The sequence below is a fragment of the Rhinatrema bivittatum genome, chromosome 17 (assembly GCF_901001135.1).
Source record: "Rhinatrema bivittatum chromosome 17, aRhiBiv1.1, whole genome shotgun sequence".
NCBI classification, from domain to species: domain Eukaryota; kingdom Metazoa; phylum Chordata; class Amphibia; order Gymnophiona; family Rhinatrematidae; genus Rhinatrema; species Rhinatrema bivittatum.
The window spans coordinates 40658669-40671649 of NC_042631.1; the positions used below are offsets into that span (position 1 = coordinate 40658669).

Here is a 12981-nt window from a genome sequence, read left to right on the forward strand (position 1 = left end):
GGCACTACTACACCGAGAACTATGTCTTCCATTCACCCAATCACACCTTGTGCACCTATGTGTTATTTGACGCCATGGTATGATGTTGATTCCCCTTCTCCTGGAGTGGGAGGGGGAGATAATGAAACCTATCAAAACATTCTATCAGCCGGAAACTCACTATGCAAGCACCCGCAAAGTATCGAGTGCAGAGCTAAAGACTATCCTGACTTAAGCATGCAACAAATTACAAATATGGGGCAAGTTGTTCAGTGCAATGTATCCTTTGGACTGTTATGCAAGAACAGTGATCAAGCACCTCCCTTACAACGGTGCTTTGACTATGAAATAAGACTTTTGTGTTGTGATGATTATAGTCGTTGCACAACCACAACACCCCCAGTAACAACTTCAACAAGCACCAGAGAAACCACAACTTCAGAAACTACTGCCAGCACAGTCGTTACCAGAAGTAGTCCCTACACCAGCACAAGCATAAAAACTACAACATTATCGATCACAACCACGGCTCCCAGAACAACAACAATCAGCTCAGGAAGCACAACTACCACAAAACTTACATCTCCTAAAATTTCATTTTCAACCATAAGTACTCCAACAGCAACAACCACCTATCTCAGAAGCACTACTCCAACCTCATCAGTGACCACCACTACTCCCTCGAGAACCACCAGCTCAGAAACCACAACACCACAAACTACAAGTTCAACAACATCTGGCACTACTACACCGAGAACTATGTCTTCCATTCACCCAATCACACCTTGTGCACCTATGTGTTATTTGACGCCATGGTATGATGTTGATTCCCCTTCTCCTGGAGTGGCAGGGGGAGATAATGAAACCTATCAAAACATTCTGGCAGCAGGAAACTCAATATGCAAGCACCCAGAAAGTATCGAGTGCAGAGCTAAAGACTACCCTGACTTAAGCATGCAACAAATTACAAATATGGGGCAAGTTGTTCAGTGCAACGTATCCTTTGGGCTGCTCTGCAAGAACAGAGATCAAGCACCTCCCTTGCAACGGTGCTTTGACTATGAGATAAGACTTTTGTGTTGTGATGATTATAGTCATTGCACAACCACAACCCCCACAGTAACAACTTCAACAAGCACCAGAGAAACCACAACTTCAGAAACTACTGCCAGCACAGTCGTTACCACAAGTAGTCCCTATACCAGCACAAGCTTAAAAACTACAACATTATCGATCACAACCACAGCTCCCAGAACAACAACAAGCAGCTCAGGAAGCACAACTACCACAAAACTTACATCTCCTAAAATTTCACTTTCAACCATAAGTACTCCCACAACAGCAACAACCACCTATGTCAGAAGCACTACTCCAACCTCATCAGTGACCACCACTACTCCCTCGAGAACTACCAGCTCAGAAACCACAACCCCACAAACTACAAGTTCAACAACATCTGGCACTACTACACCGAGAACTATGTCTTCCATTCACCCAATCACACCTTGTGCACCTATGTGTTATTTGACGTCATGGTATGATGTTGATTCCCCTTCTCCTGGAGTGGCAGGGGGAGATAATGAAACCTATCAAAATATTCTAGCAGCAGGAAACTCAATATGCAAGCACCCAGAAAGTATCGAGTGCAGAGCTAAAGAATACCCTGACTTAAGCATGCAACAAATTACAAATATGGGGCAAGTTGTTCAGTGCAACGTATCCTTTGGGCTGCTATGCAAGAACAGAGATCAAGCACCTCCCTTGCAACGGTGCTTTGACTATGAGATAAGAGTTTTGTGTTGTGATGATTATAGCCGTTGCACAACCACAACCCCCACAGTAACAACTTCAACAAGCACCAAAGGAACCACAACTTCAGAAACTACTGCCAGCACAGTCGTTACCAAAAGTAGTCCCTATACCAGCACAAGATTAAAAACTACAACATTATCGATCACAACCACAGCTCCCAGAACAACAACAAGCAGCTCAGGAAGCACAACTACCACAAAACTTACATCTCCTAAAATTTCACTTTCAACCATAAGTACTCCAACAGTAACAACCACCTATGTCAGAAGCACTATTCCAACCTCATCAGTGACCACCACTACTCCCTCGAGAACTACCAGCTCACAAACCACAACCCCACAAACTACAAGTTCAACAACATCTGGCACTACTACACCGAGAACTATGTCTTCCATTCACCCAATCACACCTTGTGCATCTATGTGTTATTTGACGTCATGGTATGATGTTGATTCCCCTTCTCCTGGAGTGGCAGGGGGAGATAATGAAAGCTATCAAAACATTCTAGCAGCAGGAAACTCAATATGCAAGCACCCAGAAAGTATCGAGTGCAGAGCTAAAGAATACCCTGACTTAAGCATGCAACAAATTACAAATATGGGGCAAGTTGTTCAGTGCAACGTATCCTTTGGGCTGCTATGCAAGAACAGAGATCAAGCACCTCCCTTGCAACGGTGCTTTGACTATGAGATAAGAGTTTTGTGTTGTGATGATTATAGCCGTTGCACAACCACAACCCCCACAGTAACAACTTCAACAAGCACCAAAGGAACCACAACTTCAGAAACTACTGCCAGCACAGTCGTTACCAAAAGTAGTCCCTATACCAGCACAAGCTTAAAAACTACAACATTATCAATCACAACCACAGCTCCCAGAACAACAACAAGCAGCTCAGGAAGCACAACTACCACAAAACTTACATCTCCTAAAATTTCACTTTCAACCATAAGTACTCCCACAACAGCAACAACCACCTATGTCAGAAGCACTACTCCAACCTCATCAATGACCACCACTACTCCCTCGAGAACCACCACCTCAGAAACCACAACACCACAAACTACAAGTTCAACAACATCTGGAACTACTACACCGAGAACTATGTCTTCCATTCACCCAATCACACCTTGTGCACCTATGTGTTATTTGACGCCATGGTATGATGTTGATTCCCCTTCTCCTGGAGTGGCAGGGGGAGATAATGAAACCTATCAAAACATTCTAGCAGCAGGAAACTCAATATGCAAGCACCCAGAAAGTATTGAGTGCAGAGCTAAAGACTACCCTGACTTAAGCATGCAACAAATTAGAAATATGGGGCAAGTTGTTCAGTGCAACGTATCATTTGGACTACTATGCAAGAACAGAGATCAAGCACCTCCCTTGCAATGGTGCTTTGACTATGAGATAAGACTTTTGTGTTGTGATGATTATAGTCGTTGCACAACCACAACCCCCACAGTAACAACTTCAGCAAGCACCAGAGAAACCACAACTTCAGAAACTACTGCCAGCACAGTCGTTACCACAAGTAGTCCCTATACCAGCACAAGATTAAAAACTACAACATTATCGATCACAACCACAGCTCCCAGAACAACAACAAGCAGCTCAGGAAGCACAACTACCACAAAACTTACATCTCCTAAAATTTCACTTTCAACCATAAGTACTCCCACAACAGCAACAACCACCTATGTCAGAAGCACTACTCCAACCTCATCAATGACCACCACTACTGCCTCGAGAACCACCACCTCAGAAACCACAACATCACAAACTACAAGTTCAACAACATCTGGAACTACTACACCGAGAACTATGTCTTCTATTCACCCAATCACACCTTGTGCACCTATGTGTTATTTGACGCCATGGTATGATGTTGATTCCCCTTCTCCTGGAGTGGCAGGGGGAGATAATGAAACCTATCAAAACATTCTAGCAGCAGGAAACTCAATATGCAAGCACCCAGAAAGTATTGAGTGCAGAGCTAAAGACTACCCTGACTTAAGCATGCAACAAATTAGAAATATGGGGCAAGTTGTTCAGTGCAATGTATCCTTTGGGCTGCTATGCAAGAACAGAGACCAAACACCTCCCTTGCAACGGTGCTTTGACTATGAGATAAGAGTTTTGTGTTGTGATGATTATAGCCGTTGCACAACCACAACCCCCACAGTAACAACTTCAATAAGCACCAGAGAAACCGCAACTTCAGAAACTACTGCCAGCACAGTAGTTACCACAAGTAGTCCCTACACCAGCACAAGCATAAAAACTACAACCTCATCGATCACAACCACGGCTCCCAGAACAACAACAATCAGCTCAGGAAGCACAACTACCACAAAACTTACATCTCCTAAAATTTCACTTTCAACCATAAGTACTCCAACAGCAACAACCACCTATGTCAGAAGCACTAGTCCAACCTCATCAGTGACCACCGCTACTCCCTCGAGAACCACCAGCTCAGAAACCACAACACCACAAACTACAAGTTCAACAACATCTGGCACTACTACACCGAGAACTATGTCTTCCATTCACCCAATCACACCTTGTGCACCTATGTGTTATTTGACGCCATGGTATGATGTTGATTCCCCTTCTCCTGGAGTGGGAGGGGGAGATAATGAAACCTATCAAAACATTCTATCAGCCGGAAACTCACTATGCAAGCACCCGCAAAGTATCGAGTGCAGAGCTAAAGACTATCCAGACTTAAGCATGCAACAAATTACAAATATGGGGCAAGTTGTTCAGTGCAATGTATCCTTTGGACTGTTATGCAAGAACAGTGATCAAGCACCTCCCTTACAACGGTGCTTTGACTATGAAATAAGACTTTTGTGTTGTGATGATTATAGTCGTTGCACAACCACAACACCCCCAGTAACAACTTCAACAAGCACCAGAGAAACCACAACTTCAGAAACTACTGCCAGCACAGTCGTTACCAGAAGTAGTCCCTACACCAGCACAAGCATAAAAACTACAACATTATCGATCACAACCACGGCTCCCAGAACAACAACAATCAGCTCAGGAAGCACAACTACCACAAAACTTACATCTCCTAAAATTTCATTTTCAACCATAAGTACTCCAACAGCAACAACCACCTATCTCAGAAGCACTACTCCAACCTCATCAGTGACCACCACTACTCCCTCGAGAACCACCAGCTCAGAAACCACAACACCACAAACTACAAGTTCAACAACATCTGGCACTACTACACCGAGAACTATGTCTTCCATTCACCCAATCACACCTTGTGCACCTATGTGTTATTTGACGCCATGGTATGATGTTGATTCCCCTTCTCCTGGAGTGGCAGGGGGAGATAATGAAACCTATCAAAACATTCTAGCAGCAGGAAACTCACTATGCAAGCACCCGCAAAGTATCGAGTGCAGAGCTAAAGACTACCCTGACTTAAGCATGCAACAAATTACAAATATGGGGCAAGTTGTTCAGTGCAACGTATCCTTTGGGCTGCTCTGCAAGAACAGAGATCAAGCACCTCCCTTGCAACGGTGCTTTGACTATGAGATAAGACTTTTGTGTTGTGATGATTATAGTCGTTGCACAACCACAACCCCCACAGTAACAACTTCAACAAGCACCAGAGAAACCACAACTTCAGAAACTACTGCCAGCACAGTCGTTACCACAAGTAGTCCCTATACCAGCACAAGCATAAAAACTACAACATTATCGATCACAACCACAGCTCCCAGAACAACAACAAGCAGCTCAGGAAGCACAACTACCACAAAACTTACATCTCCTAAAATTTCACTTTCAACCATAAGTACTCCAACAGCAACAACCACCTATCTCAGAAGCACTACTCCAACCTCATCAGTGACCACCACTACTCCCTCGAGAACCACCAGCTCAGAAACCACAACACCACAAACTACAAGTTCAACAACATCTGGCACTACTACACCGAGAACTATGTCTTCCATTCACCCAATCACACCTTGTGCACCTATGTGTTATTTGACGCCATGGTATGATGTTCATTCCCCTTCTCCTGGAGTGGCAGGGGGAGATAATGAAACCTATCAAAACATTCTAGCAGCAGGAAACTCAATATGCAAGCACCCAGAAAGTATCGAGTGCAGAGCTAAAGACTACCCTGACTTAAGCATGCAACAAATTACAAATATGGGGCAAGTTGTTCAGTGCAACGTATCCTTTGGGCTGCTCTGCAAGAACAGAGATCAAGCACCTCCCTTGCAACGGTGCTTTGACTATGAGATAAGACTTTTGTGTTGTGATGATTATAGTCGTTGCACAACCACAACCCCCACAGTAACAACTTCAACAAGCACCAGGGAAACCACAACTTCAGAAACTACTGCCAGCACAGTCGTTACCACAAGTAGTCCCTATACCAGCACAAGCTTAAAAACTACAACATTATCGATCACAACCACAGCTCCCAGAACAACAACAAGCAGCTCAGGAAGCACAACTACCACAAAACTTACATCTCCTAAAATTTCACTTTCAACCATAAGTACTCCCACAACAGCAACAACCACCTATGTCAGAAGCACTACTCCAACCTCATCAATGACCACCACTACTCCCTCTAGAACAACCACCTCAGAAACCACAACACCACAAACTACAAGTTCAACAACATCTGGCACTACTACACCGGGAACTATGTCTTCCATTCACCCAATCACACCTTGTGCACCTATGTGTTATTTGACGCCATGGTATGATGTTGATTCCCCTTCTCCTGGAGTGGCAGTGGGAGATAATGAAACCTATCAAAACATTCTAGCAGCCGGAAACTCAATATGCAAGCACCCAGAAAGTATCGAGTGCAGAGCTAAAGAATACCCTGACTTAAGCATGCAACAAATTAGAAATATGGGGCAAGTTGTTCAGTGCAACGTATCCTTTGGGCTGCTATGCAAGAACAGAGATCAAGCACCTCCCTTGCATCGGTGCTTTGACTATGAGATAAGAGTTTTGTGTTGTGATGATTATAGCCGTTGCACAACCACAACCCCCACAGTAACAACTTCAACAAGCACCAAAGGAACCACAACTTCAGAAACTACTGCCAGCACAGTCGTTACCAAAAGTAGTCCCTATACCAGCACAAGCTTAAAAACTACAACATTATCAATCACAACCACAGCTCCCAGAACAACAACAAGCAGCTCAGGAAGCACAACTACCACAAAACTTACATCTCCTAAAATTTCACTTTCAACCATAAGTACTCCCACAACAGCAACAACCACCTATGTCAGAAGCACTACTCCAACCTCATCAATGACCACCACTACTCCCTCGAGAACCACCACCTCAGAAACCACAACACCACAAACTACAAGTTCAACAACATCTGGCACTACTACACCGAGAACTATGTCTTCCCTTCACCCAATCACACCTTGTGCACCTATGTGTTATTTGACGCCATGGTATGATGTTGATTCCCCTTCTCCTGGAGTGGCAGGGGGAGATAATGAAACCTATCAAAACATTCTAGCAGCAGGAAACTCAATATGCAAGCACCCAGCAAAGTATCGAGTGCAGAGCTAAAGACTATCCCTGACTTAAGCATGCAACAAATTAGCAAATATGGGGCAAGTTGTTCAGTGCAATGTATCCTTTGGACTACTATGCAAGAACTAGAGATCAAGCACCATCCCTTAGCAACGGTGCTTTGACTATGAGATAAGACTTTTGTGTTGTGATGATTATAGTCGTTGCACAACCACAACCCCCACACTAACAACTTCAACAAGCACCAGAGAAACCGCAACTTCAGAAACTACTGCCAGCACAGTCGTTACCACAAGTAGTCCCTACACCAGCACAAGCATAAAAACTACAACATTATCGATCACAACCACGGCTCCCAGAACAACAGCAATCAGCTCAGGAAGCACAACTACCACAAAACTTACATCTCCTAAAATTTCACTTTCAACCATAAGTACTCCAACAGCAACAACCACCTATGTCAGAAGCACTACTCCAACCTCATCAGTGACCACCACTACTCCCTCGAGAACCACCAGCTCAGAAACCACAACACCACAAACTACAAGTTCAACAACATCTGGCACTACTACACCGAGAACTATGTCTTCCATTCACCCAATCACACCTTGTGCACCTATGTGTTATTTGACGCCATGGTATGATGTTGATTCCCCTTCTCCTGGACTGGCAGGGGGAGATAATGAAACCTATCAAAACATTCTAGCAGCAGGAAACTCACTATGCAAGCACCCGCAAAGTATCGAGAGCAGAGCTAAAGACTATCCTGACTTAAGCATGCAACAAATTACAAATATGGGGCAAGTTGTTCAGTGCAACGTATCCTTTGGACTGCTATGCAAGAACAGAGATCAAGCACCTCCCTTAGCAACGGTGCTTTGACTATGAGATAAGACTTTTGTGTTGTGATGATTATAGTCGTTGCACAACCACAACACCCCCAGTAACAACTTCAACAAGCACCAGAGAAACCACAACTTCAGAAACTACTGCCAGCACAGTCGTTACCACAAGTAGTCCCTACACCAGCACAAGCTTAAAAACTACAACATTATCGATCACAACGACAGCTCCCAGAACAACAACAAGCAGCTCAGGAAGCACAACTACCACAAACCTTACATCTCCTAAAATTTCACTTTCAACCATAAGTACTCCCACAACAGCAACAACCACCTATGTCAGAAGCACTACTCCAACCTCATCAATGACCACCACTACTGCCTCGAGAACCACCACCTCAGAAACCACAACATCACAAACTACAAGTTCAACAACATCTGGAACTACTACACCGAGAACTATGTCTTCTATTCACCCAATCACACCTTGTGCACCTATGTGTTCTTTGACGCCATGGTATGATGTTGATTCCCCTTCTCCTGGAGTGGCAGGGGGAGATAATGAAACCTATCAAAACATTCTAGCAGCAGGAAACTCAATATGCAAGCACCCAGAAAGTATTGAGTGCAGAGCTAAAGACTACCCTGACTTAAGCATGCAACAAATTACGAAATATGGGGCAAGTTGTTCAGTGCAATGTATCCTTTGGGCTGCTATGCAAGAACAGAGATCAAAGCACCTCCCTTGCAACGGTGCTTTGACTATGAGATAAGAGTTTTGTGTTGTGATGATTATAGCCGTTGCACAACCACAACCCCCACAGTAACAACTTCAACAAGCACCAGAGAAACCGCAACTTCAGAAACTACTGCCAGCACAGTCGTTACCACAAGTAGTCCCTACACCAGCACAAGCATAAAAACTACAACATTATCGATCACAACCACGGCTCCCAGAACAACAACAATCAGCTCAGGAAGCACAACTACCACAAAACTTACATCTCCTAAAATTTCACTTTCAACCATAAGTACTCCAACAGCAACAACCACCTATGTCAGAAGCACTATTCCAACCTCATCAGTGACCACCACTACTCCCTCGAGAACTACCAGCTCAGAAACCACAACCCCACAAACTACAAGTTCAACAACATCTGGCACTACTACACCGAGAACTATGTCTTCCATTCACCCAATCACACCTTGTGCACCTATGTGTTATTTGACGTCATGGTATGATGTTGATTCCCCTTCTCCTGGAGTGGCAGGGGGAGATAATGAAACCTATCAAAACATTCTAGCAGCAGGAAACTCAATATGCAAGCACCCAGAAAGTATCGAGTGCAGAGCTAAAGAATACCCTGACTTAAGCATGCAACAAATTAGAAATATGGGGCAAGTTGTTCAGTGCAACGTATCCTTTGGGCTGCTATGCAAGAACAGAGATCAAGCACCTCCCTTGCAACGGTGCTTTGACTATGAGATAAGAGTTTTGTGTTGTGATGATTATAGCCGTTGCACAACCACAACCCCCACAGTAACAACTTCAACAAGCACCAAAGGAACCACAACTTCAGAAACTACTGCCAGCACAGTCGTTACCAAAGTAGTCCCTATACCAGCACAAGCATTAAAAACTACAACATTATCGATCACAACCACAGCTCCCAGAACAACAACAAGCAGCTCAGGAAGCACAACTACCACAAAACTTACATCTCCTAAAATTTCACTTTCAACCATAAGTACTCCAACAGCAACAACCACCTATGTCAGAAGCACTACTCCAACCTCATCAGTGACCACCACTACTCCCTCGAGAACCACCAGCTCAGAAACCACAACACCACAAACTACAAGTTCAACAACATCTGGCACTACTACACCGAGAACTATGTCTTCCATTCACCCAATCACACCTTGTGCACCTATGTGTTATTTGACGCCATGGTATGATGTTGATTCCCCTTCTCCTGGAGTGGCAGGGGGAGATAATGAAACCTATCAAAACATTCTAGCAGCAGGAAACTCACTATGCAAGCACCCGCAAAGTATCGAGTGCAGAGCTAAAGACTATCCTGACTTAAGCATTCAACAAATTACAAATATGGGGCAAGTTGTTCAGTGCAATGTATCCTTTGGGCTGCTATGCAAGAACAGAGATCAAGCACCTCCCTTGCAACGGTGCTTTGACTATGAGATAAGACTTTTGTGTTGTGATGATTATAGTCGTTGCACAACCACAACCCCCCCAGTAACAACTTCAACAAGCACCAGAGAAACCACAACTTCAGAAACTACTGCCAGCACAGTCGTTACCACAAGTAGTCCCTATACCAGCACAAGCTTAAAAACTACAACATTATCGATCACAACCACAGCTCCCAGAACAACAACAAGCAGCTCAGGAAGCACAACTACCACAAAACTTACATCTCCTAAAATTTCACTTTCAACCATAGTACTCCCACAACAGCAACAACCACCTATGTCAGAAGCACTATTCCAACCTCATCAATGACCACCACTACTCCCTCGAGAACCACCACCTCAGAAACCACAACACCACAAACTCCAAGTTCAACAACATCTGGCACTACTACACAGAGAACTATGTCTTCCCTTCACCCAATCACACCTTGTGCACCTATGTGTTATTTGACGCCATGGTATGATGTTGATTCCCCTTCTCCTGGAGTGGCAGGGGGAGATAATGAAACCTATCAAAACATTCTAGCAGCAGGAAACTCAATATGCAAGCACCCAGAAAGTATCGAGTGCAGAGCTAAAGACTACCCTGACTTAAGCATGCAACAAATTAGAAATATGGGGCAAGTTGTTCAGTGCAACGTATCATTTGGACTACTATGCAAGAATAGAGATCAAGCACCACCCTTAGAACGGTGCTTTGACTATGAGATAAGACTTTTGTGTTGTGATGATTATAGTCGTTGCACAACCACAACCCCCACAGTAACAACTTCAACAAGCACCAGAGAAACCGCAACTTCAGAAACTACTGCCAGCACAGTCATTACCTCAAGTAGTCCCTACACCAGCACAAGCATAAAAACTACAACATTATCGATCACAACCACGGCTCCCAGAACAACAGCAATCAGCTCAGGAAGCACAACTACCACAAAACTTACATCTCCTAAAATTTCACTTTCAACCATAAGTACTCCAACAGCAACAACCACCTATCTCAGAAGCACTACTCCAACCTCATCAGTGACCACCACTACTCCCTCGAGAACCACCAGCTCAGAAACCACAACACCACAAACTACAAGTTCAACAACATCTGGCACTACTACACCGAGAACTATGTCTTCCATTCACCCAATCACACCTTGTGCACCTATGTGTTATTTGACGCCATGGTATGATGTTGATTCCCCTTCTCCTGGACTGGCAGGGGGAGATAATGAAACCTATCAAAACATTCTAGCAGCCGGAAACTCACTATGCAAGCACCCGCAAAGTATCGAGTGCAGAGCTAAAGACTATCCTGACTTAAGCATGCAACAAATTACAAATATGGGGCAAGTTGTTCAGTGCAACGTATCCTTTGGGCTGCTATGCAAGAACAGAGATCAAGCACCTCCCTTACAACGGTGCTTTGACTATGAGATAAGACTTTTGTGTTGTGATGATTATAGTCGTTGCACAACCACAACACCCCCAGTAACAACTTCAACAAGCACCAGAGAAACCACAACTTCAGAAACTACTGCCAGCACAGTCGTTACCACAAGTAGTCCCTACACCAGCACAAGCATAAAAACTACAACATTATCGATCACAACCACGGCTCCCAGAACAACCACAATCAGCTCAGGAAGCACAACAACCAAAAAACTTACATCTCCTAAAATTTCACTTTCAACCATAAGTACTCCAACAGCAACAACCACCTATGTCAGAAGCACTATTCCAACCTCATCAATGACCACCACTACTCCCTCGAGAACCACCACCTCAGAAACCACAACACCACAAACTCCAAGTTCAACAACATCTGGCACTACTACACAGAGAACTATGTCTTCCCTTCACCCAATCACACCTTGTGCACCTATGTGTTATTTGACGCCATGGTATGATGTTGATTCCCCTTCTCCTGGAGTGGCAGGGGGAGATAATGAAACCTATCAAAACATTCTAGCAGCAGGAAACTCAATATGCAAGCACCCAGAAAGTATCGAGTGCAGAGCTAAAGACTATCCTGACTTAAGCATGCAACAAATTACAAATATGGGGCAAGTTGTTCAGTGCAATGTATCCTTTGGGACTGCTATGCAAGAACAGAGATCAAGCACCTCCCTTAGCAACGGTGCTTTGACTATGAGATAAGACTTTTGTGTTGTGATGATTATAGTCGTTGCACAACCACAACCCCCACAGTAACAACTTCAACAAGCACCAAAGGAACCACAAGCTTCAGAAACTACTGCCAGCACAGTCGTTACCACAAGTAGTCCCTATACCAGCACAAGCTTAAAAACTACAACATTATCAATCACAACCACAGCTCCCAGAACAACAACAAGCAGCTCAGGAAGCACAACTACCACAAAACTTACATCTCCTAAAATTTCACTTTCAACCATAAGTAATCCAACAGCAACAACCACCTATGTCAGAAGCACTACTCCAACCTCATCAGAGACCACCACTACTCCCTCGAGAACCTACCAGCTCAGAAACCACAACCCCACAAACTACAAGTTCAACAACATCTGGCACTACTACACCGAGAACTATGTCTTCCATTCACCCAATC

General features: G+C 44.1%; 1 protein-coding gene across 1 annotated transcript; it reads left to right on the forward strand.

The window, feature by feature from the left end:
• Positions 1 to 7422: 7422 nt before the first annotated feature.
• LOC115079485 (mucin-5AC-like) lies at positions 7423 to 12551 on the forward strand. The gene is given in 7 exon segments (XM_029583110.1): positions 7423 to 7427; positions 7524 to 8147; positions 8266 to 8851; positions 8853 to 8927; positions 8929 to 10446; positions 10500 to 10516; positions 10655 to 12551. Coding segments are annotated over 7 exon segments (4722 nt in total).
• The last annotated feature ends 430 nt before the right edge of the window (positions 12552 to 12981 follow it).